Consider the following 27,272-nt stretch of genomic DNA (forward strand, 5'->3'; position numbering starts at 1 on the left):
TATATATAGATCTCCCTTAAAAAAGGAGATTTTAAGGTCTAAATTTTTTTACCTATACATATTTATTCCACTCAATTAATGTGTGATTTATTTATTTTCTATTATAAGTTTTATATCGTGATATACATCGTTACAGCCACTCATCATAATGTATATTGTGATATGAATTTTTTGCCTAGTCATTTAGACATAAAATATTCTAAGTTGGCATAAGTTGCCTAAAATATTATAGTGTGACAGGACCTTAAGCTGCACATAGTCCTGTCATAAAACTATTTCATATAACTGGAATGTAAGTGTGGTAAAGCCAAATAATTGTAATATTGGCCTGCCATACAATGAGCTTCTGCCTGCTGAACTTATCATCTGCTGCRCTCTCATCTTCATCATTTTCATCATCAGAGGAGAAGCGACTGTTTCATTATCAAGATGGATTTATGACTGAACGAACGTCCATCTTGTTTCATCATCTCTGTGGCTAACAAAACATAAAAAACATTTTTTTTTCTCCGACAACTTGGGTGTGAAGAAACTTTGTTAAAGCTTCGCTCTGCGCGACGTGCAGCGGGAGGGAGGAAATGATCCCGCGACACGACGTAATTTTTATACAGCGGGAGGGGGAACTTTGAGGATACGTGTTTTAAAACGCTGTATTTCTAACTCCTGCTCAGTTTTCTCTGCACTCGCAGCCATGTTGACACAGGTGTGATGACGTAACTGATGACAGGACGGTAGAGGGTCAGTTTCTACCGTCTGTCACATACACCRCTCAGTCCTAATTGACAGGTTCATAACAGCTCCTGTGCTTGTCGGTATAGCTAGAACCAGCTAGCGACGTCCASTTCATGTATATCAATGGTAATATGAGCAAACTGGTCATCTTGTTTCCAATGATCAGTTTCAAGCTGTGCAGAAATGTGTTTTCTTTCTCTCTCTCTCTCTCTCTCCTTTTTTTAAAATTACCCTAAAATAATCAAATGCCCAATTAGTTCGTAGTTTAGCRTTTCCCAGTTTGCAGCCCTCGTTAGTTCAGTCGTTCTCCCCGTTTGCTCTTCCCCTCACTTCCTGTTGGAACAGGAAGCAGCCGACAGAGGTAAACAGCTGTTTAATGAGCCGTCAAAGTGAGTATCTCATCATTCTGTAGGAGATGTAGCCTGAACGTGTTTGTAGGTCTGAGRTGTAGTTGTTGACGATTTCTCTAAAGGTTGCTTTTTTTTCCCTGTATTTTTGTAGAGTCTTCCTGATGCTTTTAGTCGTGTAATTACAAATCCATACCTTTTTTTTATTTTCAAAACCTATAGCTTTCATCAGTCATAGGCTGTGTCCAAAACGGCAGGACGGGTCCTCCGAAGGTCGAATTTGTCGGCCGCATACGTCACAGCGCCGCGACGAAGGATGTCCAAAACGGAAGACTCCTCCGATGCGTCCGACAAATACGTCCTTCTTTTGGTCTGAATCGAAGGACAGGTCTGATGGATCCTTCCCGGCCCAGCATATCCCATAATGCATTGCGGCCCGACCGGAGATTTTTTTATGCTAGTAATGGCGGACGAAGCGAGAGAAAAGAATACGTTTTAAATAAAAATATGGTGATATAAAAATTAAAAAAAATTAGCGGTGGTAATTCTAATACTTTTATCATTTGTATGGACATGTTTTTAAATATTATTTTTTCGTCATAAAAAACGCGAAATAAACATGAACCTACAGCGGGTCAATTAGTTCTCCAAATTATACTTTTAAGTTAATTTTATAGTTTTGTGATATTAATAATGCTAATGTATTGATATTTTTCTARTTTTGATTTAAGTTTGCTTGTTTAGCGTCGTCACAGTTGCTAGGTGACAAGACGTACGCCCGGGTAAGGGAGGAGGCTAGACCGTCCAAATTCACAGCCTCTTTTTTTCCGGTCTTCCCGGTCTACCAAGGACCCGGCCTGCCGAGACCGGGTAGTCTGGGTCCTCCGGAGGACCCGGCCTGTCGTTTTGGACACAGCCATAGTTTCTCATCTTACCTTTTCAACTCTTCAAAAACAGCTGACATTTATGCAAGTAACWCTTTTTTTTATAGCTGATGATTTATTCACACAAGTGAAACTCTAACGTGCTGAACAAATAAAAATAAAAACAAGTGCCTTATAAGACCATTCTGTTAAAATTAAAAGGTATTTTGTTATGGGAAAGGTAAATAAAAATAAACTAAGATTTTTTAAAAAAGTCAATTTTAAAACAGAAGATCACAAGTAATGAAGATAARCAATAAGGCAAAATAAGAAAAAAATTCCAGTTACCACTCTGTATGTTAAAATACTTACTAATCGTGTTTTTAGTTTTATAATTTACTAACTAATTAGTTTAATGTCTTAAATTTTCATTACAATCTCAGACTTTTATCGTATTTTCAAAGTAAGATCATTTTTATTTGATAAATAGACGTTGACATAATTATAAGAGCTGCAAATCCAGTTGTTACTTGATTAATTCAAGATAAATCGTAGTTATTAAATAACGTTTCAGGCAATGTTTTTTGTTTTTCAACAGAATATTTACAAACAGATACTTATTCATTGTTTATGTAAGAATTGAACTGTAATCTAAAAATATTTCATTTAATCTGATTAAACGTTTTTAATTGTGGATTTCTGTTTTCAGCTTCAGCTTGTACAGTTGGCGTTTTACTCTTCTTTTTTCCTTCCTCTGTTTGTTTTGATGATGTTTGACCTCAGGTTTACCTTTTAATTCACAGAAGACAAAGGCGTCCATGAAAACTCTGTGAAATCTGTTTCTGAACTTTCTCAGCCGGAGAACGATCGATGTGATGAAGAGGCGCTGCCTGGTACGCCGCCCTCAGCCCGATGCTTAAAATACGCTCAGTCTTTATTTCGCCTGCTTCACTTTGTCTGCAAATTGTTGCTTAATTCTTTCTTTTATTTTAAAAAAGTCTTTTTCTTTTTTGTAGAGAGAAAAGCTGCTTTCCCCCCCAACAATAACACACATTTTAATGTTTTGTTTTCCTGCTTTAAGCTGCTCTGCTGTGCTGTTCCCAAGAGACAGACTAAATGCACGATGAGTCACTGTTTCACACAAGCTATAAATATTACACTATTMTGTGCTTCTCTCTGGGTAAAGCATGTTTTGAACACAAATAAAGACTCACCTTGTCTAAAACAATAAGAGAGAAGAAATGTTTTTGATAAAAATGGCCGTTTGTTGCAGCAGAATGTGATGATTGAGCAAACCCGAGCAACGTTACACAGCTTTATAGTTTTAATTTTAAAAAGTGCTGACACTCGTTTATCCTGCAGCAGAAGCTTCAGCAGCAGGAGGAGGAGCTGCAGTTGTCTCTGAGCTCTCAGAAAGAGAGAGCTCCTCGAGCGAAGACAAGGGGGAAGTTGGTACGCCTCCATCCGCCGCGCTCCTTTTCTTCAGCTGCTTGTGCTTTCATCAGTTCTTCTTTATTATTATAATTATTACAACTCTGGAAATACACTTATTTGCTTTGTTGCTGAGAATTGAAGACCGCTGCCATTATATTAACATGTTAGCCACATGTACATTATATTGTTATCTGTCAAAACATAAGCCAATTAGCACTTGGATTTCAGTCTGTTAACTGCCCTTATTTTAGCATGTTAGCTTTATTTCTGCAAACACATTAGCACTTTTGTCTCAGTCTTTTATCTGGCAAAACATTAGTCTGTTAACACTTTTACATTATCCTTTTATCTGCCAATACATTACCATGTTAGCTACTAGTTCATTAGTTTATCTGTCAATTTATTTGCATGTTCGCCACTAGTATATTAGCATGTTATATGCMCAGAAATTAGCATGTTAGCCATCAGTCAATTAGCTWATTATCTGYCTTATAATTGGCATGTTAGCCACCTGTAAATTAGCTTATCTGTTCATATRTTAGCATGTTTGCTATTAGTACATTAGCCCATTATCTGCCTATAAATTAGCATGTTAGTAMTCACTCAATTAGCTTATCTGGCTTAAAATTAGCATGTTAGCCACTAGTGCAGTAGCCTGTTATTTGTCCATATTTTAGCATGTTTGCCAATACATTATTCTGTTATCTGCCCATATATTAGCATGTTCGCCACTAGTACAATAGCCTGTTATCTGCCCAGAAATTAGCATGTTAGCATCACTCAATTAGCTTATTGTCTGCCTTATAATTCACCTGTAAATTAGCTTATCTGTCCATATATTAGCATATTTTCCACTTGTTTGTTAGCCTTTTATTTGCCAACACTGTAGCCAGTTAGCCACTAGCACATTAGCATGTTAACTGCCTATATATTAGTATGTTTGCCACTAGTTTTTTAGCCTTTTATTTGCCAACACTGTAGCCAGTTAGCCACTAACACTTTAGCATGCAAGCTGCTAAAACATGATCTTTTTAGCCATCRATACATTGGTTTAGTAGCTGCCGTTACATTAACCTGTTTGTTACTTATACAGTATATTGACTAGTTAGATGCCATTATCTAGGCATACATTAGCTTAATGGCAGCCAATGCATTACCCCGTTGGTAGCAAAACATTTTCTTGATAGCCAAAAAAAACCCCTCAAAACGTTAGCTTATTAACTACCAAGCCATTATTTTGTTAGTAGTTAAAACATTCTTGTTAGCAGCCAATATTCTTACAGTACATTAGCCTGTCTGTCACCAAGMATGTTAGCTGTCAAAACATTATCTTTTCAGCTGTCAGTACATTAGCCCATTAGCTACTAAAACATTTACACTCAAGTCATTCAGACTGTTAATGTTAGGTTAGCAGCAGAAGATAACAGGTTTTTATTTATAGTGATCTTAAGCAATAAATAATTCTTTAAAGGTGTAAAACCTTTATCCAATTTGTAAGCTGTCCTTTAGCGGTTTGCATTGAGCACTTTGACCTTTTAAATACTTATTAAATTTATTTTTCAGACATTAGTTCCCATGATTTAATTAGKCACATTTTTATTTATTGTACCAACTTGAGAGTGGAATTAAAAAATCTCAGACCAGAAAGAAAGCAAGTCGGTGTATTTCTCAAGGTGTTTAAATACTTTAAACAAAGCTGCTTGCTGCCCACCTCTGTTGAAAAATGAGCTTATTATCTGTTTCTTTCAGCATCATGAATGAAAACGTTCAGTTTCTCTGTTTTTAATTTTTTTTGTTTGATTTTTTTAGGATTTTTTTTTGGCTTGGGTTTTATTTCTTTTTCATGCCGACTGTGACGCCGCTTCAAACTGAGCTGCAACTAAATTATAAACAGACTAAAATAGCAACCRAGTTCAAAGATGGTTACTGTACATGGTGCTTATTTTAGAACAACAAAAGTGTCCAAACTGCTGGCAGATTTAGGACTGGTGTGTCATCTGTTATACAGATGGATGTTTCTGTGTGGCGGGAAAGTCCAGGAAGAAGTTAAACACCAGACAGAATATGGTCCAGAGTTTTACACTGCCTGAGAATTTGTTTATTTTGCTTATTTACCTTTTTTATTTTTGAAATATTTATTTATCTAACAGGTTGTGGCTGTGGGCTTTTCTGCATTAACTGAAGACATGCTGTTGTGTGCTTATTGATTTCTTTATGAGGCAATAATCGTTCATGAATGACAAAAACTAATTACATCTCTTGTTTTTTTATCATCTGTCATCAATAAGCAGCAGGAGGACCATCTTCAACAGGTAGGCTTTTACTGCCTCTATTGATTGCTCTTACAGTATTTARTTTTTACAGAAGGCTTGTGTGAAACCGTTTAGGACAGAACCAGCCCAGATGGGTTTGAGTTTTATTATATAGCATCATTTCCTGTTTCTTCCTCAGTAACTGAGGCAGAGAATGTCTGTTTTCTGAAGCTCCTCAGTGCTTTGTAAGATTTTGATTCATTTTAACTGCCAGAAACATAAAATAGATTAATATTATTGCAGGCCTCTGTGGAGCTGTCATCATTGTCGCATAACATTAGCATAGCAGCCACAAGTATGTGAGCATTTTATATGAAAATACACCAGTATGTTAGCCTTTTATCTGATAAATATATTAGCATGTTAGCCACCAGTATGTTAGCCTTTTATCTGAAAATACATTAGCATGTTAGCCATCAGTATGTTAGCCTTTTATATGAAAATACATTAGTATGCTATTTACCAGTATGTTAGTGGTTTTATCTGATAAATACAAACATGTTAGCCACCAGTGTGTTAGTCTTTTATCTGAAAATACATTAGCATGTTAGCCACCAGTATGTTAGCCTTTTATCTGAAAATACATTAGCATGTTAGCCACCAGTATGTTAGCCTTTATCTGAAAATACATTAGCATGTTAGCCACCAGTATGTTAGCCTTTATCTGAAAATACATTAGCATGTTAGCCACCAGTGTGTTAGTCTTTTATCTGATAAATATATTAGCGTGTTAGCCACCAGTATGTTAGCCTTTATCTTAAAATACTATAGCATCTTGGTAAATATAAATTCCCATTGTTCTTCACAAGTAACTGTTTTCTGAAGCTCCTCTGTATTTTTAAACATTTCCTTTATTTTAACTGCCAGAAACAACATTAGAGCATGTTATGTGGAGTTTCCATCACATTGTYTGTTGTTGCATCTCAGTTTTTACTCATCTCTTTTGTTTTCCTCATTACTTTCTTTAATTTTGAATTAGATTTTTATGTTTTTAAAGGGGAGGTGGAAAACAAGTGCTGTGAATCTCAATAATCTGCTCTTTAAATCAAATTAGTGGGGCACGGTGATGAAGACCACTGTGAGTTTGCGGCCGGTTCTCCGGACCCAGGAAGCAGTGCAGCGGGGGAGTCTGGGAAGAGGCTGAGCGACTCTCAGTGGACCTCCGAAGACCTCGGCTGCAGGTCGGAGACGGAGGCCGGCGGTGGGAGTCCTGAGCTGACCAGAGCTGCAGATTCTCAGAGGGCAATAAGCCTCGAYGCCGCCGAGTGTTTGGCTGAGACCAGCAATCCGTCTGGGACGGCTTTAGTCCGCAGCACGGCTTTGGAAGACCTGACCTCCATCGAAGACAGAAGCTTGTGGGTCAATCAGAGGGAGGAGCAAACTAAAGATCCAACTGCTGATGGAGAAAATTCACATTTCTGCAGTGACTCTCAAAGCAAAAATGCACAGCAGAGTCCTCAGAAACAAAGCCCATCACAGTCTCGCTTTGATTCAGAAGATCTCCTGCCAACACACATTTCTGAGGAGGATCGCCTTTTTACCAAACAGCCAMGTGAGCCGGAGGCCGAAAGCAGAGGTGACTCATCGTTACACAAGGACGGCGATTCAGATCCTGACATTTCTAACCAGAAGGGGAGCAGAGCCTCTCAGTCCCCCGCCGAGCCCCAGGAATCTCCCTCCCAGAGCTCGGCTGCCAGAAAGTCTCTGGTGCCGGTGGCTGTTTTCAAAGGTCTGTTTGCTGTCAGACCCCGCCCCCTTCAGTTCAGTTAACTCCTCCCACTCCTTTGATTTATGACGCGGCTTTGTCTTTCAGTTACGCAGCACTCTTCCTCCAAATTATTTCTACGGATGCCTAACTTTGATGCGAGGAGCTTGTTGTCCTCTTCCCCCCTCACTTTAGCTTTTTGTTCCATCTCTGACCTTTCTGCTGACGTTGCAGCCCGACATGTGAGATATGCCGTGTTGCATGCTCTCATCTGTTTACTGTTTTATTTATGGTGATGTTTGTAGGAGCACGGAATGTTTACCTGCACCTGGTTGGATGTGAAACAATAACTACAGATGYTAAAAGTTTGAGTCACATGATCTGTTTTCTTTTGTAGCTCAAGCAAAGACAAATAMTGGAGAGAAGGTAATTATTACCGCGATGTTGTTTGAGGATAATTCTGGTTTATTAAAACTTTGGCTTCTGTAAGAACAAAAGAAGAAAAACATCAAAATACATTATTGTTCTCCGCCTCTGAGGGAAGGTTTACTCCTGGAGTTCTGGGGTCACTTTTAGGGGACTATATGGTTCCCGTAGAGCCAAAACAGGAAGTGGTTGGACTCCACCAGGGCTGTCCCTTGTCTCCCATCATGGTCCAAACAGGGTCTGGTTTGGGAATTTYAGGGTCTCTGTTGTTTATAGGCGATGGGGTTTTGTTGGCGCCTTCCAACCATGACGGCCAGTGTGCACAAGGTTGAGTCTAAGGCTGCGGTTGAGCGAGATTGACAAGAAAATTTAACACGATTAATTGTGGCATTCATCCAATATTGATTAATATAAATCAGTTAACGTGTTGTAAAATTAATTGTGCTTAAAAATCGTCATTTCAGCTGCCTCATGTTATCTTCGTCCAGCMCTTATTTTGCTGCTCATAAWGGGCAGATTGACTGAGYGCGTCACAGATTCCCAGTTGAGTAGATTTGTTTCCACCATTMGCTGGAGGAAAGTTTCTTGTAGCCGACGTTSCCTCAGTCCACGTTTTCTAGCTTTCCTCGTACTCCGGTTTATCGCAKAGTTTCAGATGATTATACAAGTTCATAGTGTTAGCATTAGCTTTGCGTTAGCGCTGCATGTTTTGTTAGGTCTTCATTGTGTTAACATTAATGTAGCTTAGCATTAGCRTTTGCTTTGCGTTAAGCTAGGTTTATAGTTTATAGTATGTATGTATTATAGTTTATAGATGCATGGAATACAGTGTGCGCCGTGCGTTCAAATAATTTGTTTGCCCATCAAGCATTTCCTCTTCATTTTACAACATTCCCACAAGTTATGAAGTGTACTGCGACATGTCCTTTCAGAGAATATTGCCCCAGCATTTATAACATGGTTCCCACAGGTCCTTGAAATCCTTGAAAGTTTGTGAATTTGAAAAAATATTTCAAGGCCCTGGAAAGTTTGTGAAAACAGTCAAAAATTACATTTGTCCTTGAAAGTCATTGAATGTTTTTTGGGGATTGAAATTCTCTATTCACGCGACTGATTTTCATCATCTTTTATAAAGATAAATTATAAAATTAAATTTAAAACATTTGTTGCGGTRGATAACTCAGGATTACGGTAAACTGACGTCATTGTTTCTGACTCAACAACTTCTATGTTGTTCAGTTTTTCATTGAATTTACATGATATTAAACCTGTTTATTGGTAACATTCTGCGGTAGGTAATTGCCGTTGCGCGTGGTTCTTTAATTTGAGGAAATTGGTACTGGAAAGTCCTTGAAAAAATTTGATGTTGACCAAGATGTGGGAACCCTGTTATAAACACCTACAAAACTTTCTCAGGTCCACGCGCCGACACAGGAGCCCTGTGCAACACTCACAAGTGTGACTATAACCAAGCTTTTAGTGTTAGSTCTATGTTAGCATTAGCTTTTTGTTAGCTGTATGTTAGCTCTGCACCACAGTGACTTCTATAAGTCACTAATCACAGCTATCCCCAAGTGCTAATTATTAATCTGACAGTTTTTCTGACCATTAATTGCACTTRTTACGATTTTGTCCAACTCTATCTGAGGCAGCAGTCTGGACAGGTCATCTCAAGTGAAGTATGCTGGGTTAGGGTTAGCCACTGCTGCTGGTCATTGAAAGATTGGAAGACAACAAGGAGGCAAATCCAGAACTCACTGGAGGGATTATTTCCTCTTTGGCCTGGGAACGCCAYGTCAGAAGAGAGTTGTTTTTTCTTTAACCTGTTGCTTAAATGACCCACCTTTTAAATAAGAGGTTGAAAATGGAACGATGAATTAATTTTTTGAATAGTCTCCATTTCTAATTGGTTGCTAGACTAAATAAACTCGAATCTCCCCAAAAAAAAAAAAATACCATGACCAGAGTTGTAATACACCAGAACTGTCCTTATGAGTCATTCATTTATTATTTTTTACCATCTTTAATTTGTTAATCTTCTGTTTGACATCTTTTTATTTGAAGTTTTGTTTTTCATTCGTTTTTCTTCTTATGACAAAAGCCTCAAACCACCACCTCACCGCCCTCTTCCCCCAAAACATCACCCATTGTCACCAAGAGCAACAAAACACCCGCCTCGTCCCGAAACGGCCACAGCTCCATTCCTGTTAAAACCCTCAGCCCGGGGGCGAGGCGGCCYGGAGTAAGTACCGGCCCGACGGCGGCTCGGTGATCCGTTTCCTCAAACACCTGCTTACTCAGACAAATTCAACTGACATTTTCTGTTTTAAGTCTTCGTTTTTTCCTCTCACCCAAACAAACCTGTTGTATTTTTAAATAATCGTCTTTCTAAAGCTCAAACATGGTCTCTGCTGTGATTTTCAGGCTGCAGCGAAACCTCAAGGAGCCAAAACTTCAGCCAGAACTCAACCAGGTAATAAACCAACAGCACCACAGTTGATACTCTTACATTCAGCATCTCTTATGATGTGTTGTATTTTTATGTACAGTTTGTGCCAAGAAACCCCCTACTCCCAAAAATGATAGAGGTAAAAAAAAAAAGAGTAGATTTAAGAACGCTTCCTGCCTCGCATGAACGCCACAGTCTGGTCCTTTTGGATCAAACGTGGTCCGCTTTAAGCTGGTAGTGCTGACAGTTAGATCGTGTTTTATTTCCTTCTTAATAGAGCTCCTCCTCATTTCCAATTTTTCTGTTTTTATTTTTAAGATGCTCGAAGCGGACAGAGCAGCCCCGGAACGCCCAAATCCCCCGGCAGCCAGGCGGTCTCTGCCTCCGAGGCCAACAAAGTGAAGAAGGTGGCGGTCGTCCGCTCCACTCCCAAGTCTCCCAGCTCGCTGAAGACCCGTTCGCCGGCTCCTCTGGTGGCCGCCGCCGCCGCCGCCGCTCCGATGCCCGACCTGAAGAACGTCAGGTCCAAGATCGGCTCCACAGACAACATTAAACACCAGCCTGGAGGCGGGAAGGTAACTTGAGACAGGATTACTGCTCTATGTGGCTGATTTATTAAAAAAAAAAAACTAACATTRTTCTTTTATTCTATTTAAATTTATTGTTTTTATTATTTCTTTTTAACATTATTTGAATTATTCATTCAGAATCTTTAAGAGATGTCTTTTTGAAAGACGTTTTTATTCTGATATTCAGTTTTTCATCTCGTTTATTTAAAATCGCTCCATGTTTAAACAACAGAATAATAACTCCATTTTACTCTTTTAATTTTTTTAAAGCTTCAGCTGTTTTTCTTTTCTCCCCATCCTCCATTCAGTTTATCTGGTAACAAACATTACAGATCAATAAAAAGTCTTAAAGAAATCTCCGTCCTCAGCCTGCATGCTGCTGAAACAAACCACTGCTACACGACAGCCGTTTCTTTTCACGCGCCACGTCTGAAAGCTGACATTTTCATTCTTCCAGGTACAAATCCTTGATCAGAAGTTGGACTTTAGTACTGTGCAGTCTAAGTGTGGCTCCAAAGGCAATATCAAACATGTACCCGGTGGAGGCAATGTGAGTAACTGAGGGATAAACTCAACGCTTGACTCTTGAGTTTCTCTGCAGTTATTACAATAAGACACGGGCTGAGACGACAGAATCACACAGACATGTCTGTAGAGTTAAACATGTTCCTTTAAATATGGCATCTGTAACATTTTAATTCTTTGAAATAAAAAGAAACAGATAAATTAAATATCAGAAGCATCACCCTGATAAATCGGGTGTTTTTGGTTTGTTTACATCAGGAATCTGCTGATAGATTTTGTTGGTAATGTTAGGAGTTCAGAGGTTTTCTGTGGAGCTCATTTGGAGCCATAAAGTTTGTTCAAAAAAAGTTTTTTGAAACTGAAAAACAAATTTAAAACTAAAAAGATTTTGAATGATAAAATAATTTTTCTCTTTCACTTTTCCTGCTGCTGATTTAAAACCAAACACTGTTTAAATGATTTGATCCAAAAGCATCAAAAACAAACATGAGGAGTTACAGATGGCAGCTTTAATTCAGTGATTTAATTTAACTTTAAACCCTTTTAACTTTCTCCTTCTTCTCCGTTTGGGTCGATCTCTTTCCACAGCTGCTCTCGTTGAGATTTTTCTTTCTGTTCTGRCCTTTTTCAGGTCCAAATCCTGGATAAGAAGCTGGACCTGTCSAGCGTCCAGGCCCGCTGTGGGTCTAAAGACAACTTAAAGCACAAACCAGGTGGAGGAAAGGTGAGACGTCAACCTTTTTTATGATCAGTAAAGAAAAGTGACGACAGAACTGAACATGAAATGCCTCATATGAACTTTTAACCTTGAAATGGTCTTACTTTTAAACAATTTAACATTTCTCTTTTATAAAAGTAATTTTGAAAAGCTCACTCTATTGAGATGATCAATTTTTCTTCCTTACGTTTTTCAGCACTTTACTTGTTCCAGTTCATGTATCAAATCTCATTAATGCCGTGACAGCTATGACCTTTGTTATTTCGACAACTTATACTATATTATATTTTATTTCAGTTATTTAGCTTCTTTGACCACTTTTTCCTCATTGAAAATTAATGGATCTGTTTTCAACATCCTTAAAAGCCTTCAAAATGTTTGGAAATCTTTTGTGCGCTTTTTACCCTTCACTCTGGTTCTTCTTCTTTGTGCTAGTTTTTAGCATTTTTTTTAGCTAGTTCTTCTGCTAATTTTAGCTTTTTATTTATATTTCAGCTTTGTTTCAGATAATTTCTGCTATTCTGCAAAGTTCACCTTCTCTTTTTGTGGTTATTTTAGTTTTTTTTAATCTAATTTTAGCAGTTTTATTTATTTAAGATGATTTTAGCTGATTTCTGCTATAGCTTTTTACAGTAATTTCAGCTTCTTACTTTTTAATTCAGCAAACATATGCTCTGTTTGGTTCTTTGTGCTAATTTTGGCCCTTTTTTGTAGCTATTTTTAGCTTTGTTTTGATATTTTATTGCAAACTGCCACTTTTTTGTACTTCTTCCTTTCTTGTTTTCTGCTAATTTGAGCTTTTTACTGTACTTTTACCATCTGTCTGCTAAATGCAACTTGTTTCGGCTCTTTTCAGCTCTTTTTAACACATTTTTTGCTATTTTCTTATTTTTCACTTTTTTTGCCTTCTTTCAGCAAACATCAACTGTTCAAATTTAACTCACATTAACAGATTTGTTATTAAACATTTTCAGCTTCTTTTGCAGCTTTAAGCAAAAATCTTTCAGCAATCAGCATTTTCACTGGATTTTCATTGGAAATGCAAATTCTCTAGTTGAAATCTGTGAATAAGCTGTTACAACACATCTTCTCAGCTTCACTTTTAAACAATAAACTTCTCAATTTTGAGCTGCTGCTGAGGAGGCAACAGTTTCTACTGTAGTTGTTTTAYGGACATGGCAGAATCAAAATAACATTAAATTTACTGAGGCTAGACTAAAGAGACCCTAAAACACCAACAAACTGTTTAATTTTCAGGAGCAGCAATCAGAGAGTTTTATCTGAGTTTCAGTTGCAACGTTAGAACAGTAGAGCTGGATATCATCGGCGTAAAGAATACATCGTACATTCCTGAACTGTTAGGTCTCAGAACAGAACCCTGCGGTACACCACGAGACGACCAGGTTATTCCATTTACAGAAACATTCAAACTACAATCAGACAGGTGGGATTAGAGCCTGGMGGACAGAACCAGATGATGATGCGTCCGAAGTGGTGACATCATCATGACATTAGAAACCTTTAATCAGGCAGTTTCTGTGGAGTGCGTTTGCTAAATGTTCTATTTTGTGGCTCTGAATTTAAAATAAAACCTTAAAATTATGAATTGACAGTAAATCTTTCATTTCTGTTGTTTTAATCCTCCTGGTTAGAGCTCCTTGTTGAAGATTATTTGTGACTCATGGCATCAAACAGGTTTAAGTCAAAATGATTTCAGCACATTTTCAGATTCCTGGTTTTTAAGCTACATTCTGATATCTTGAGTTTTTATGGCTTGATTTGTCTTCCTGATCACCATAACTCATTGATTTGATGYGATGGGTCACATTTCTCCTCCTCGGTCCTCTTCTTGGTGTCTTTTCCTCCAGCTTTGACGTTTTTTTTTTCTCCCCATAAACAAACTCCAGGTTCAAATTCTTGATCAGAAGTTGGATTTAAGCAGCGTGCAGTCCCGCTGCGGCTCCAAAGATAATATCAAACACGTTCCCGGTGGTGGAAATGTGAGTAAAACAAATGGAGCATGGTCCTGACGGAGCAGGAAACCTCCTGTTTGAACCCGTTCTGACCCGGATAATCCCAGAACTTTAACACCTGATTGTTTTATCTTGGGACTTATGGAGTCATGAGCATTTTCTCTGCTACTGACCCAAACTTTTCCTTCCTGCGTGTTTTTTTTTTTTCCCCTAAATGCTCATGATCGAACATAATCCTGATAATCCTGTTAAATCTGTCGGCTTGACTGTGACCCAAATGGATCCCAGAACCAGCATKCATCAGCTCTGTGTTGTTTTAAACTGAAGGCCTTGCTTTGAAGGAATGCATTTCAGCACCAGTTGATGACAACGTTTTAGCTGTTTTGATCAAACTCAAACCTTATGTTACTAATGTTGGGAAAGTCTCTCAGCTACTACCACACTAAACTTAGTGTCTGAGAAACCACCATGTTGGTTAGCTGTGGCGGCCATTTTGAATCAGATTGTCTCCAGAAGTTAATAAGATGTAGGCGAAATCTGCTGTACTTCTTACAACCTCCTCATCGGTTCACGCACCGACTCTTCCAGCTCTGTGACTACCAYGTTGGCTCCGCCCACCTCTGCCTGGCCCGAGGCGCATAGGAGTGGTTGTTTTTGTGATGTAGTCATTTTTGCTTCAGTCAGCGGAGAATCGTTAGAATAAAGTGAACTAATTGTTTAAAAGACGAACAAAGCTTCTCTGTCTCCAAACGAGCTCAGAGCGTTTTGTGTTTCCACACAATCCAGCAGGAGATGAGGYCACTTCAGTCCCACAGCTTTACGCTCCAATCTGACTCTTAGTTTTTATTTCTAWTAAACAAAACCTGCAGCTTTTAATCACTAAATATTCATCTTTTTTTGTTGCAGCTCTAATAATCTGGTTCTGAGTCTGTCTAATCCAGTTTGTCTCCTCATGTTGGGTTTTTATCGGTCTGTTGTTTTTTTAAAAGACTAATAACCACCCACAGAGACCAGAGTTTAAAATAATTGATTTAATCAGTTTTACCCCCACTGTTCAATAAAATGTTCTGTTTTTGGTTTTGTCTCGTCTGCAGGTCCAGATTGTGCACAAAAAGATCGATCTGAGCAACGTTCAGGCCAAATGTGGATCGAAGGACAACATTCGCCACAAACCAGGTGAAGAAACAGGAAAAAAAAGGTTTTGCTGTTGCAAAATCTTTAAACTCAAAATTTACAGATTTTAAAGAGTTTTTTTTTATATAGTTGTCTAGATTTATTGAGGACTATACCTAAAAAAACAAAAAAAACAGATAATTCACAAACTGACTGGATGAGGGGAGGTGGCCTCAAATTGGCCACGCCCACGTGGAGGCGGAGCTCGGTTGTATCAAAATCCACCAAGACAACYGAAACATTCTAAAGTCTAAACACCAACAGACCTGTTCTGAAGATGCTTCGGTTTTAATCCGAGCAGCTCTGGACACGCAGAGAGGGATAATCCCAGATTAATCCAGGATTGAACGTATTAAAACATTAGCTTGAGCTGCTAAAATGGCTCCAAAATATGTCTCTCAATGGTTTCCTCCACCTCTGCTSCTCATGATGTCAGACCTCCTCCTCTTCTTCTTTCAGGCGGTGGAAACATTGAGATCAAAAATGAGAAGATAGAGTTTAAGGTTCAGTCTAAAGTCGGCTCCATGGACAACATCGGCCACGTTCCTGGAGGCGGACAGAAAAAGGTAAAAACATCTGGATCTCACCGCAGGTTCTGAGTCGTTTTGGTCAAATCCAAAGAAAAACACGGAAGAACTCAAAAACTGAACGAGATCAATAAATGAAACCTCAAAAGATTTWAAAAAAAACGTGTTTTATGAAGCCATATCAAGGTGGACTTACCTGGGCAGTAAGACCAGGCAGGTCTTCAGCTTCACCGCTTCTTATCTTTCGTCCTCCCTCCATCTTCATCCAGTTCCCTTTTTAATTTCATCAAGTTTTCATGTTAGTTTCATTTCTTTTTGTTTTTCTGTTGGATCCATCCTGTTTGTTTTTGTTTTGTTTTTGCCTCGTTTCTTTTGGGCGCGGCTCCTCTGCAGCGGCAGAGAGACGCCGAGGGGAGCGTCTCGGGCAGCCCGTCCATCACCTCCCCCGTTGTCTCCCCCCCTCAGTCACCTCAGACCGTCCCCTCAGCACCCATCTCACCCGTCCTGACGAACCCCCTCATAAAGACTGAGGACTCCTGTAAGTATCTGCTCGCCTCGCAGAGCCGAAGCTCCATGTTTTAGCTACTTTGAATTAAATATTAAAGTAAAACAAACACATCAGAAGCTGAAATCAGCAAAACAGTAGCTAAAAGTGACTTTTAGCAACATTGTAGGTAAATACTAAGAGTTACACTGTAAAATGAGCAAAACTGTAGTTGAAGTTAAATATACCTAAACCTCAGCTAAAAGCTAGCATAGCTAAATCATCCCTGAAAACTTAAAATTGTAGCAAAACAGAATCTAGAAGGTAAGATTTTCTAAACCATAGCTAAAAATGCAAAATGGTCCAAAATAAAGACAAAACCTAAATGTAGTGGTAGTAGTAGTAGTAGTAGTAGTAGTAGTAGTAGTAGTAGTAGTAGTAGTAGTAGTAGTAGTAGTAGTAGTAGTAGTAGTTAAAGGCTGGAGCGCGTTCTTTACTCAGAGAATATGAAGCAGACTTCTCCAAATGGATTATTATTATTAGTAGTAGTAGTAGTAGTACTGGTAGTAGTAGTAGTAGTAGTAGTAGTAGTAGTAGTAGTAGTAGTAGTAGTAGTAGTAGTAGTAGTAGTAGTAGTAGTAGTTAAAGGCTGAGTTAAACTGTTGTGAGAATGTAAAATTGTAGTAAAAACTAAAACTGTAGCTAAAAGCCTAATTTAGCAAAAGCTAAATGTAGCAAAACCACAGCTAAAAGTAGCAAAATTGTAGATAAGGAATAAAATTTGCATAACCACAGCTAAAATTAGTAAAAATCATGGCAAATCCTAAACTAAAACCATTTGTAAAAGACAAAATCAAAGAAATCAGCTAAATGTAGCAAAACTGTAGCAARAAGTTAAATTTAGCCAAGTTGTAGTTAAATGCTAAGAGTTAAACTTTTGTTAGAAGGTAAAATGAGTAAAACTGTAGTTAAAGTTAACAGAGCTGAAAGATAAATCGAGTTTTTACTAAAATAAAAGGTAAATGCTAAGAATGAAACTGTTTGACACGCCTTCAAATACAAAGTCAAAGAAAACATCTTTATAGTTAAGAAACTTGTAATAATAGACACGATTTAACCCGTTTTGTCCTTTAACTGGCATATTTTCTTTTGAACTTGTCTCAGCCAAAGTGAAACAGGAAGTGACATCAAAGAGGAACTCTTTAACAAAGAAAACTCTCTGACCTTTGTTTATTAAAACGATCTTATTTGAACTCTCACTCTTCATCTCTGATAGTGACTAAAAATAACCTTAAGAAACATCAGATTCTTCTCTACAGTCTGTTTTTTAGCTGTTGTAGCACCACTCTGTTCACATTCAGACATTCCCCTTTGACATCACTTCCTGTTACTTCACAGGCAAATATCTCAACAACTGTTCATCTCAGCTACGTGAAATTTCTTTTGCAATATTTTGTCAATGACATMTTTTCAAAAATGCATTTATTGAAAATATTTGACATCACAGTCACTTTAACCTAGTGGGATTTAAAGATAGCAAACCGTAGCTAATGCTAATCTGCAAAATAAAACCATTTCACTGACTGTTTCTCCGGTCCGACCGCAGATCGAGAGCCACAAGCTGAGTTTCCGTGAGACGGCCAAGGCCCGCACCGACCACGGCGCCGAGATCGTCTCCCTGGACGAGTCCCCGCACCAGCTGAGCACCGTGTCGTCCTCCGGCAGCATCAACATGGCCGACTCTCCGCAGCTGTCCACGCTGGCCGACCAGGTGTCCGCCTCCCTGGCCAAGCAGGGCTTGTGAACGCAGCCCCGCCCACGACCACACGGAGGAGTCGTGACGCCTTCCTCCTTCTTTTCACTGGACTTTTTATTTCCTCCAGCTTCCCGTCACCGTTTATCCACTAACCTTTTTAATATTAGAGCTCGTAAAGAAGAAAAAAAAAAAACAAATAAGCTAAAATGTATTGATTTTTCTCTCTACTCAGAAGCTTTGAACCTTTTGTAGTGACCGTTTCAGAGTTCAAGCAGAAATCAACAAATCCTGGTAAATATGACTTTGTCTCCTCTCACAGACTGTAAACCCTTTAGGATTAACCTTTGCTGGGTGTCCGCTAAGTTAATTTATTTTGTATTTAAATACCGAACAGTGCAGACGGTTTGAAGGAACAGTTTCAGGGTCTGGTGAGGGGGGTTTAGGTAGAAAACRGCTTAAAGAAAAGTAGCAAATTTCCTGTTAAAGCAGGAAAAAWAAGTGCTTTGAGACGTCGCTGCTGTTTTTGCTTCATGCTGCTGCTCCTCCAGCTGCAGCCGCTGACCTCAGCTGAAATCAGAGCACCGAGGAGCCGCTGTGAGCTCACCCAGACCCTCACTGGTCACAGTCATCCCTGGGTTAGTCACTCTTCAATCACAACACATCATGAGTCACTGTTAGCTTGTTTTAATGTTTGYTATATTTAAATAAAATTAAACACCACAACGGTTTAATAGATTTTATATCATATTTAAATTTTAAATGCTAATTTCTCGATTCTTCCGTTAGCTAACCACACACAGGCTAACCTAAAGTAACGGTGCTAATGTCAGAAAGCTAACAAGTAGTGCTGAGATGCTCTTAACACTTCTTGCTAAAATCCTGGATATTTTTTCTGTTAGCTCATCATTTGGCATTTTAGTGTAGGGATGTTGGCTAAATGCTATCGACTAGCCTAGGCTAAAGACACCATGTGTTAGCATTGTAATGCTAACATTGTAACGTAAAGTGATCAAATGCATTTATGATAAAGACCAATTGGACAATGTTAGAAGCTAATAACCTTTCGATGGCAAATCTCTACTGTTAGCATAAAAATGCTAATGTGGAGATGCTAATTATCAGCCTGCATAAGGCTGATTAGCTAAATGCCAATACTTGTGTATGTTCACTTCTAATCAAAATCTTATTACCTGCCTAGCAAAGAATAACTATTTACATGGCTAGCATAAGCATGCTAACAAGGAATCAGGTTCTAGGTTTTATCTAAAACTTTTAGTTATACTTACATTTTTTTGAATTATCATTAGCAATGCTTAAGCTAATGCTAATTGTTAGCATAAACATATTTGTGATCAGCTAAATAAGGCCAGACGAGAGCTAACCAGGTGTTAAAATTACAGTTAGCCTACTGGATGGCTTAAAAACAAATGCCTAAAGTTAATAAGATGCTAACGATCGAAAAGTACAGAAAGAATATTCACTTTTCCTGAGCTTGCTAATGATTAGCATACTGATGCTAGTGACTAGCCTGGGGATGCTAGTAAACTCATTGATTTACTTTACTATTCTCCAACCTCAAGAACTAAATAAATCACAGTATTTGTTTTCTCGGTGCTCTTGTGCGTTGCTTTAAAAAAAAAACAGTTAAACAGGAAGTTGGTTTGGGCCCGTTTTCTAATCGTCTTCTGTGGATATATGATATGTATTTGATATGAAGAAACATTTGTATTGTGCCTGCTACTGTCAGTGTTCTTTATTCTTTACAGCTCCTACTGGACGCTTACGAAAGCTCGACTCGCGAGGAGGAAAATTTCATTTAAACAACCCTCTAGGTACTCAAACATGGATGTGGAAACGAACCGAGCAGGAAGGATTTTATTAGATTTGGGCTGATTTTTTTTTTTTTTTTTTGGAAAAAGATGGTTGTGTGGAGCTAAACTGGGCCTGAAGTTAGTTAAAAATATATATTTAGAACTGAAAAAAGTTCAAATTTACTTCAATCATATAATTGAGTAGGTGTGGCTTACTGTTGTGGTAGATAATTAAGGTATGATGGACCATTGTGTCCTACAAKATATGGCAGGTCATTTTATCATGAAATTGGATGGCAGGCTGTTAGTTTACTCAAGACATGCTGTTATAATTTAATTTATGGCAGGCCATTGTAGCATACAATTCATAATTATAGCAGGTCATTGTATCACATAAGTTTCAATTTATGGCAAGCCAATGTTTTATATAATAAAAAAAAAWWTTTTTTTCAGTTTTGAATGTTTATTTTTTTAAACAAACTTTATGGCCCCAGTGTAGCTCCACATTTGTCAGAATTATGCAGCTGAAACTCCATCTTGTGTTTTCCGCTTCCATTCGATCCCATCAGAACTCAGACGTGGTGATTTTCACTTCTTGCATGAGGGAACCGTCTGCTTGTTGCCTCCCTTCACTAAGTGACGTCCTCGTGTTTCCCTGGATTTACTTCAGGGGGGGTGTGTGTGCCGACGTTAAGGGTTACCTGCATGCTGAGTTCTTTAGTTCATCACAGGAACAAACAAGCTGTAGACAGGAAGTAACACTTTTAAGTTTTGAGGCTGTACAGATGTGCAAACGTGATTGTTCTCGTTATCGTGCCATTTATCAATAACTGGTTTGATGATTCTCGTTGCTGTTTGTGTGTATTTGAAATAAACGCTACAAAGTCTCACCTCCCGAGTCCGTCAATAACTGAGGCAGGAACCACGGTGTCAAGTTAAACATAAATGTTTTTAATAGTACTATTTACAAAAAAGAAAACAACTCAGCTGTTTGATTAGGTTAACTGCTGCAACAATCGAACATCGACATCTGGAACTACAAAAAGAAAACAGTGACTGAATGGCTGTGATGGAAAACAGGATGTTTTTTTGTTTTGTTTTTCATTTTTTGCATAGCGATTTAAAGTGGAGGGGGCGGGGTCAGAGTGAGATTACACAGAACAGAAAATAAATGCGAACAGAAGTTTTGGAGGGGAGGGGGAAAAAAACCTGAGCTTCTAACAGAGCTGCTACATTTTTTATGTTTGTAGAGAAAGAAAACAAAAAAAAAGGGCAGGAAGAGTTGATTTACAGCAAACAAGTGAAATCAGCTGGGATTATTGTGATCAGACTAAATCTTATTTCTCGGCATGCAGCAGCTTTCTGCCAGGCAAGTGCTCAAAAAAAAAAAAAAAAGCTTTCTGAACCGAGCCGAACAGGAGACCAGAGGAATGATTTTAAAATGAAAATATTACCGAACGAACAGGAAGAAAAACAAACATGTCAGGAATGGAAAACAAACAAAGCAAAACTAGACTTGGCAGTTAGAAGTGCTCAGGGGATTCAAGCGACCTCTAGTGGTGGAGGAGGGAACCACGTCTCAGATGTACCTGGATGAGGAGGAGCAGGAGAGGGCTTTGTTTTTTTTGTTTTTGTTTTTTTTTTTTCTTCTCTCTTTTTTGTTTTGTGTCACTCCACTAAAAATGTACATGGGGATTTACAAGCAAACTATAGAAAACACCCTTTGGCCATATTTTTGAGGAGTCCGCTACATAGTGCGCTACGAGTGTACACGCCACGTATGAAACACCACAAAGCCCCCATGTACATTGTTTAGCCTACTACAGAACTCTTTTTATATTGTTTTATACCTTTTTTTTTATTACATTTATCTTTTTTTCTTTGTGACAAAAACAAGTGAAGGGAAAGGCTATCTCCATAATGTTCACTAAAAACTGTGAAAGAATTAGACTGATGTTTGAATATCAAACAACAGGAACCCATTTTATATCTTCAGCTTTGAGGTTCTGCTTGTTAATGCCACAGAGGAGCTGTCCGTCACCCGTCGGTGGGCGGGGCCGGGGGCCCGTCGCTCACCGGTGGGCGGAGCCCTTGACTTTGGGCCCGCCGTCGTCGTCGCAGGGCAGCTCCAAGTCGTCYGAGTCCAGGCGGCCGTAAGCCGTCGCTCGGCAACCGGAGATGCTGCGGATCCTGGGCCTGATGACGGGGTCGGCCTCGGGCTCCGGGGCCGGGTCCTCCAGCAGGGGGAAGCTGCGGCGCTCCCAGGGCGCCACCGTCTGAAACACAGAGAGCAGGAATTAAAGAATTTAACCTCTTCAGCCCCAAGGAGTTTTCTTMAAGTTTATTTTGCTTAAAATCCCATCTGAAATGTCACTGAGTGAATCTCAGCTTTTATTAACTCAAAATAAAGATAACACTTTTTATTAGAAGTGTCAGTATTAAAACAGCTGCTGTGGTTTTACAGATATTAAGGATGGAACATAATATTTTAATTTTTTTTCACTCTCATTTCTCATTTTTTTTATTATACAGTTTATATAAACACACTTAAAACCATAATAATCAGGTTAAAACTTGGAAATCATTAAACCACTTGTGGACATCACCTGTGCAAAGATTCATGCTGCTAAAATGAACTGGAGCAAAGTTACAGAGGTTTTAATGAACAAACATTTTAGTGTTTTGTCATTCTGCACAGGACAGACCATGATGGTTCATTAATAAATGCTAAGAAATTTTAAGTTTCTACATCCAAAAGTTATTTATTTTTTCTTACCTGGCTTAAAAGACTTGTTATTGAATGTTTGTTCTTTTGAAAAATTATCCAAACATTTATTTGTCACCATATGTATAAAATAATGAGAAATTACTGCTTTTATTCATGTATAATACTAGAAATTTAACACTAAAAATCATCCATAAAGTGTGTGTTTAAAGTATTACACRGGTTGATAATTTGATTTTTTTTGTTGTTTTTTAAGCTCAAAAAATGATCGTTTTATACATGAATAAATACGGTATATTTGACTTCAGTTGGACCATATTCACTCAAAATCAAGTGAAAAAACCTTTTAACACACTTAACATTTAGGCACCTCCCTTGATTTGTTTTTTAAAAAATAATGTCAAAATATTTCCTTTACAGATTTGCAATGACGTCATTTTGTACAGTTTTACTTCCTGATTCAACTGCTTGACGTTTGAACTGTTTGGTGAATGTAAAAATAGTTTCCATGAGCTTTTAGCCAAGATTCTTAGCTTTATTTTGATTTTAAAAAAAAACATGTCCAGGCTCAACTAAAAGAAGTTAAAATAGAAACGGGAAAAAAAAAGGTTTAACTCAAGAGGTTAAGATGAATTCAGGGTTTTCTCAGTTTCAGTTTCTTCTCAGGTTTACGTTTTCTATCAGTGGTATTAAAATCTTTTTATTTTTCTTACAGCAAAGAACAAAACTTGAAAACCTTTCTAGGATCATGAGCTTGTAGGCAGTTATTTTTACTAACATCACACCAAGTTTCAGCTCAATATCTTCTAAATCCACTGAAGCTTCAGCCTGAAAATGAAAATAGAGATGAGAGCAGAGCTGCTGAAGGTTTCCCTAAGATTTAACCTGTTAGCTTCATGTTAGCGCCAAAGATAAACATGGTGATAGAACATTAGCTACATATGACCTAACGCCACTGCTAAATCACACACACACACAAACACAAACACACACACACACACACACACACACACACGGCATTACTTCCAGAGTTACCATTATTACTTTGGATGTACAAACCCGCTCCTCGAAGGTGAAGTCCGGTGTGGAACACCTGGTGTCCTCGTTGGACAGCAGTCTGTGGGAGTCCCTGGAGCAGGGCGTGTGGGGGTTGGACGAGGCGTCGGGGCTCGCCGGGCTCATGGGCGACGGCACGTGGCTGTAGTCGTGCAGCGAGGGGCAGTGGCCCGGGTCCGGGGAGGCGGGCTGCGGGGTGGGAGGGTTGGTCCCACAAAGCAGGGGGGTGGTCCTCCCGTCCACAGACTTGTAGGACCTGAAAGACGTGGGCTTTAGAGTCGGACCTGCAGGAGCAGCCGGCCCAGGAGGTGGACCGGGACTCACCTGCTGCCCCTCCTCTTAGCCGGAGCCAGGGCCATCCAGGTCCAACGAGACCGCTCCTGGTCCTCGTAGGGCTGATGGAGCTGGATGAAGGCTGCGTCTGTGAGGTCCTCCACCTGCAGGTMCACATAAACACTTCAATTTAAGGTGGACTGACTCCAGATTCACACTTTAAATCCAGGGTGTATTCAGAGATTCTCAAGTTAAATTTGATACTTTTTAATACTTTTTAACACATCCCAATGTTTTTAATACCAACACAACTTTTTAAAGATTTTACTACTAGTAGTACTTTACTACAGTATAGTTTTTACTGTAGCGGCTTCAACCTATTACAGTTACTGAATACATATTTATTTCTTTGCCTTAATGAAACACTGATTTATATACAATTATTTGTTATTTAACCCTAAATTCAAGACAAAATATGTTTTCATTATTATGTGTAGGAAGAGCAGCGCTATCAGAAACAGGTCGTCTGCTCCCACACGTCCCAGGAACACAGAGCCAAAATACCCTGATGTCACACAACCATCCTGTAAATAACATCTGTGTGTGTCTGTTTTTAAACGTGTGTTAAAACTTTTGTCGAACATGAGAATGAACCCGACCACCGCTACAGTTTTACCCTCACAACCACCATCTTTTATCTGCGTTTACATTGACAATACCAGCATTTACTACTAAAGAAAAACTGTAAAAGATTCATCAATCAACTTCTTTTAAAAAAATTTTTTCAATTTTTTCATACTGAGCAGAGGGTTATCTGTAATAACTTTCAAAAATCACCTTTAAAATAAAAAAACCTGCAAAATCACCCTTCCTGTGTCAACTTTTATCACCAAGCATCAACGTAAATAAGATGTTTTTATGTCTAAAAATCACAATTTATAAACTTTCTTGTAGCTAAAAATTMTTTCAATTAAAAACTACGATTGAAAATAAAAACTTACTAAACAAACAAAATCAACAGAATCTACGTGAGAACTGTAAATTGTGTCATGTGATCCTGTATTACATTTACATAATGTATGATACCAAATAAATAATTTATTATTTAATACTTTAACACAGTGTAGGATTTAAATTAGCTCATATTTATCTACAAACATAAATCTGACTTCTTCATAGAGAATGTCCTTTTTCAGACGTGTCCTGACAAATATATTTTATTTAAAACACCGCTCCAACTTCTGCTACTAGAGACACTTAAGTCCCGCCCCCATACTATTTCTGATTGGCTAGTARGCCTGTCTAAAGTTAAAGCTGCATCTCAGATAGGCCCAGAGAAATGTTTGTTAAATCTGTTTTCCACGCAGCGCATCAGATTCCAGCATAGCGAAAGTGCACTAGTTCTTTAAAAATTAATACCTCGTCAGATGGCGTTTATTACCTTTTAATGGCTTTAATTTTTGCTTATTTACTACCTTTTAATAGTTTTTATAACCCCACGGAGACCCTGAAATCCTTAAAATAAACAAACCTGAAATCTAAAAACAACTTTAACTAATAAATGTTGTAAAATATGTCAAGTATTTTGTTGAAATGTTCCTTTAAAAAACACTTCCATTAGTTTAAGTTTGTCTTTTTGTTGTAAACAAACCAAGAAAAGAAATAAAGAAAACTCAAGACTAGAAGAATGAGTTAAAATCAGGAATCGTCATAAAATCAGACATGTTAAATATTTTAAATCAATTACATTTTTATTAAAATAGCCCATGATTTAAAAATTAACAACTAAAATAAATGTAAATATTCCAGACTGTATTTTTTAAATAATAGGTGTTTACATTTTAACCACCAGGTGTCGCCGTTTCCTCATTCTGTAAAATGTTAAAACTATTAAGGCTCATTTTTATTTTATTTCTTATTAAAACAATAAATTGAGTTAATTGATTAATTAAGCTGAGAGACAAACAGGAAGTGGACTCGCCTCTCGTTCGTTCTCCTCTTCAGTGATTGGCTGAGAGAAAATATCCACCGATCTCCAGCTGACGAAAACAAAAACAAGTTCGGGTTCAGACCCTGAGGTGAGAAACTGGACCTGGACCTGGTTCTGGTTCTGACCTGGGTGTGAGGATCTCTTTGTACTGCAGTTTCTCCACCCGGGTGGTGGCCGCGACAGACATGGGGATGACGATGTTGTTGATGTCGAAGGAGCTCTCACCTCGCCGGCGTTTGATTGGGTGCTGCAGGAGGACAAATGAAAACTGTTTGAACTCGCGTAACACGAAACCCGAGTCGGGCCGGGCCGGGCATCGGACCCTTACCGGTGTGCTGGAGATGCACTGGCTGCCGGGCCCGAGCGGCGTGGAGTTCTCGGAGGAGGTGGACAGCTGGCGGGTCAGAGGACTGTGGAGCGACGGGTGCAGGTTGGGCAGCGTGCTGCAGGGGCTGCTCGAGTCCAGGAACAGTTTGGGTGAAGCTGGAGGACCCAGAACCAGCAGATTTAAAGAACCGCTTGGTTCTGACTAGAGTACAGCATGTGTCAAATTCAAGGCCTGTGGGCCAAACGTGGCCCGCCACATCAGTTTATGTACGGTGACTCGCAAGAGCTTCGAAGTCGTAAAAATAAGTTGCTTTAAAGCCAGAATTAAACAAAAACTACATTTCCCACAGTGCCTGTTGATTTAACCAGGAAATGACAATGTAAAAAAAACTCAATCCTTGGCCCCGCCCCCTGCATGAGGTTTGTACGCTTGTGAAACTGACCAAGACTTTGACCCGCCTCTAAAACATGGAAGATACTGGTCCTCTAGGACCAGGACTGAGGACCACTGGTCTACAGAACTCACTGTCGGACCGGTCCAGCGACGGCTCCCTCGTCCTCTTGCGGCTGTAGTTCTTGTCGTAGGGTCCTAACGGGCCGGAGAGCCCGTGGAGACGCTCYGTCTTGCAGCCGCCCTGGTTGTCCAGTCGGGCCCCGCTCAGAACACCGCCATCAACAGACCTCTGCTTGTCGACCCGGTTCTTATAGTGACTGAGCCCTGCAACAACGGACCATCAGAACCACACAGTCAGACGACCATCAGAACCACACAGACAGATCATCAGAACCACAAAGACAGATCATCAGAACCACACAGACAGATCATCAGAACCACAAAGACAGATCATCAGAACCACACAGACAGATCATCAGAACCAGTCTGATCATCGGAACCACACAGACAGACCATCAGAACCACACAGACAGACCATCAGAACCACACAGACATATCATCAGAACCACACAGACAGACCATCAGAACCAGTCAGACCATCAGAACCACACAGACAGACCATCAGAACCACACAGACAGACCATCAGAACCACACAGACATATCATCAGAACCACACAGACAGACCATCAGAACCAGTCAGAC

The 27,272-nt window shown here is 39.0% G+C and overlaps 2 protein-coding genes across 15 annotated transcripts in view; one reads left to right on the forward strand and one right to left on the reverse strand.

The window, feature by feature from the left end:
* The window catches only part of mapta (microtubule-associated protein tau a), a 33,332-nt gene extending 12,638 nt beyond the window's left edge, over nucleotides 1-20,694 (forward strand). For 4 of the 14 annotated variants that reach the window (XM_014014802.1, XM_014014803.1, XM_014014804.1 and 1 more), the window contains exons 3-15: nucleotides 2,746-2,835; nucleotides 3,305-3,394; nucleotides 5,668-5,688; nucleotides 7,791-7,819; nucleotides 9,921-10,061; nucleotides 10,244-10,292; nucleotides 10,587-10,843; nucleotides 11,295-11,387; nucleotides 11,994-12,086; nucleotides 13,988-14,080; nucleotides 15,148-15,229; nucleotides 15,686-15,792; nucleotides 17,844-20,694. In XM_014014802.1, coding sequence (XP_013870256.1) covers nucleotides 2,746-2,835; nucleotides 3,305-3,394; nucleotides 5,668-5,688; nucleotides 7,791-7,819; nucleotides 9,921-10,061; nucleotides 10,244-10,292; nucleotides 10,587-10,843; nucleotides 11,295-11,387; nucleotides 11,994-12,086; nucleotides 13,988-14,080; nucleotides 15,148-15,229; nucleotides 15,686-15,792; nucleotides 17,844-18,041 — 1,343 coding nt within the window. In that variant the 3' untranslated portion in view covers nucleotides 18,042-20,694. Of the gene's footprint in view, nucleotides 1-2,745; nucleotides 2,836-3,304; nucleotides 3,395-5,667; nucleotides 5,689-7,790; nucleotides 7,820-9,920; nucleotides 10,062-10,243; nucleotides 10,293-10,586; nucleotides 10,844-11,294; nucleotides 11,388-11,993; nucleotides 12,087-13,987; nucleotides 14,081-15,147; nucleotides 15,230-15,685; nucleotides 15,793-16,146; nucleotides 16,292-17,843 lie in introns of all 14 variants that reach the window. The other 10 variants (XM_014014807.1, XM_014014806.1, XM_014014809.1 and 7 more) reach the window with 10 other exon arrangements.
* A 745-nt stretch (nucleotides 20,695-21,439) lies between these two features.
* LOC106521998 (KAT8 regulatory NSL complex subunit 1) overlaps nucleotides 21,440-27,272 on the reverse strand; it is a gene marked incomplete at its 5' end in the record, with an annotated part of 38,278 nt that continues 32,445 nt past the window's right edge. The window contains 7 exon segments of the mRNA XM_014014816.1: nucleotides 21,440-22,080; nucleotides 23,589-23,841; nucleotides 23,910-24,022; nucleotides 25,840-25,897; nucleotides 25,974-26,095; nucleotides 26,177-26,331; nucleotides 26,702-26,893. Coding sequence (XP_013870270.1) covers nucleotides 21,877-22,080; nucleotides 23,589-23,841; nucleotides 23,910-24,022; nucleotides 25,840-25,897; nucleotides 25,974-26,095; nucleotides 26,177-26,331; nucleotides 26,702-26,893 — 1,097 coding nt within the window. The 3' untranslated portion in view covers nucleotides 21,440-21,876.

The sequence above is a fragment of the Austrofundulus limnaeus genome, unplaced genomic scaffold (genome assembly GCF_001266775.1).
Source record: "Austrofundulus limnaeus strain Quisiro unplaced genomic scaffold, Austrofundulus_limnaeus-1.0 Scaffold119, whole genome shotgun sequence".
Taxonomy (NCBI): Eukaryota; Metazoa; Chordata; class Actinopteri; order Cyprinodontiformes; family Rivulidae; genus Austrofundulus; species Austrofundulus limnaeus.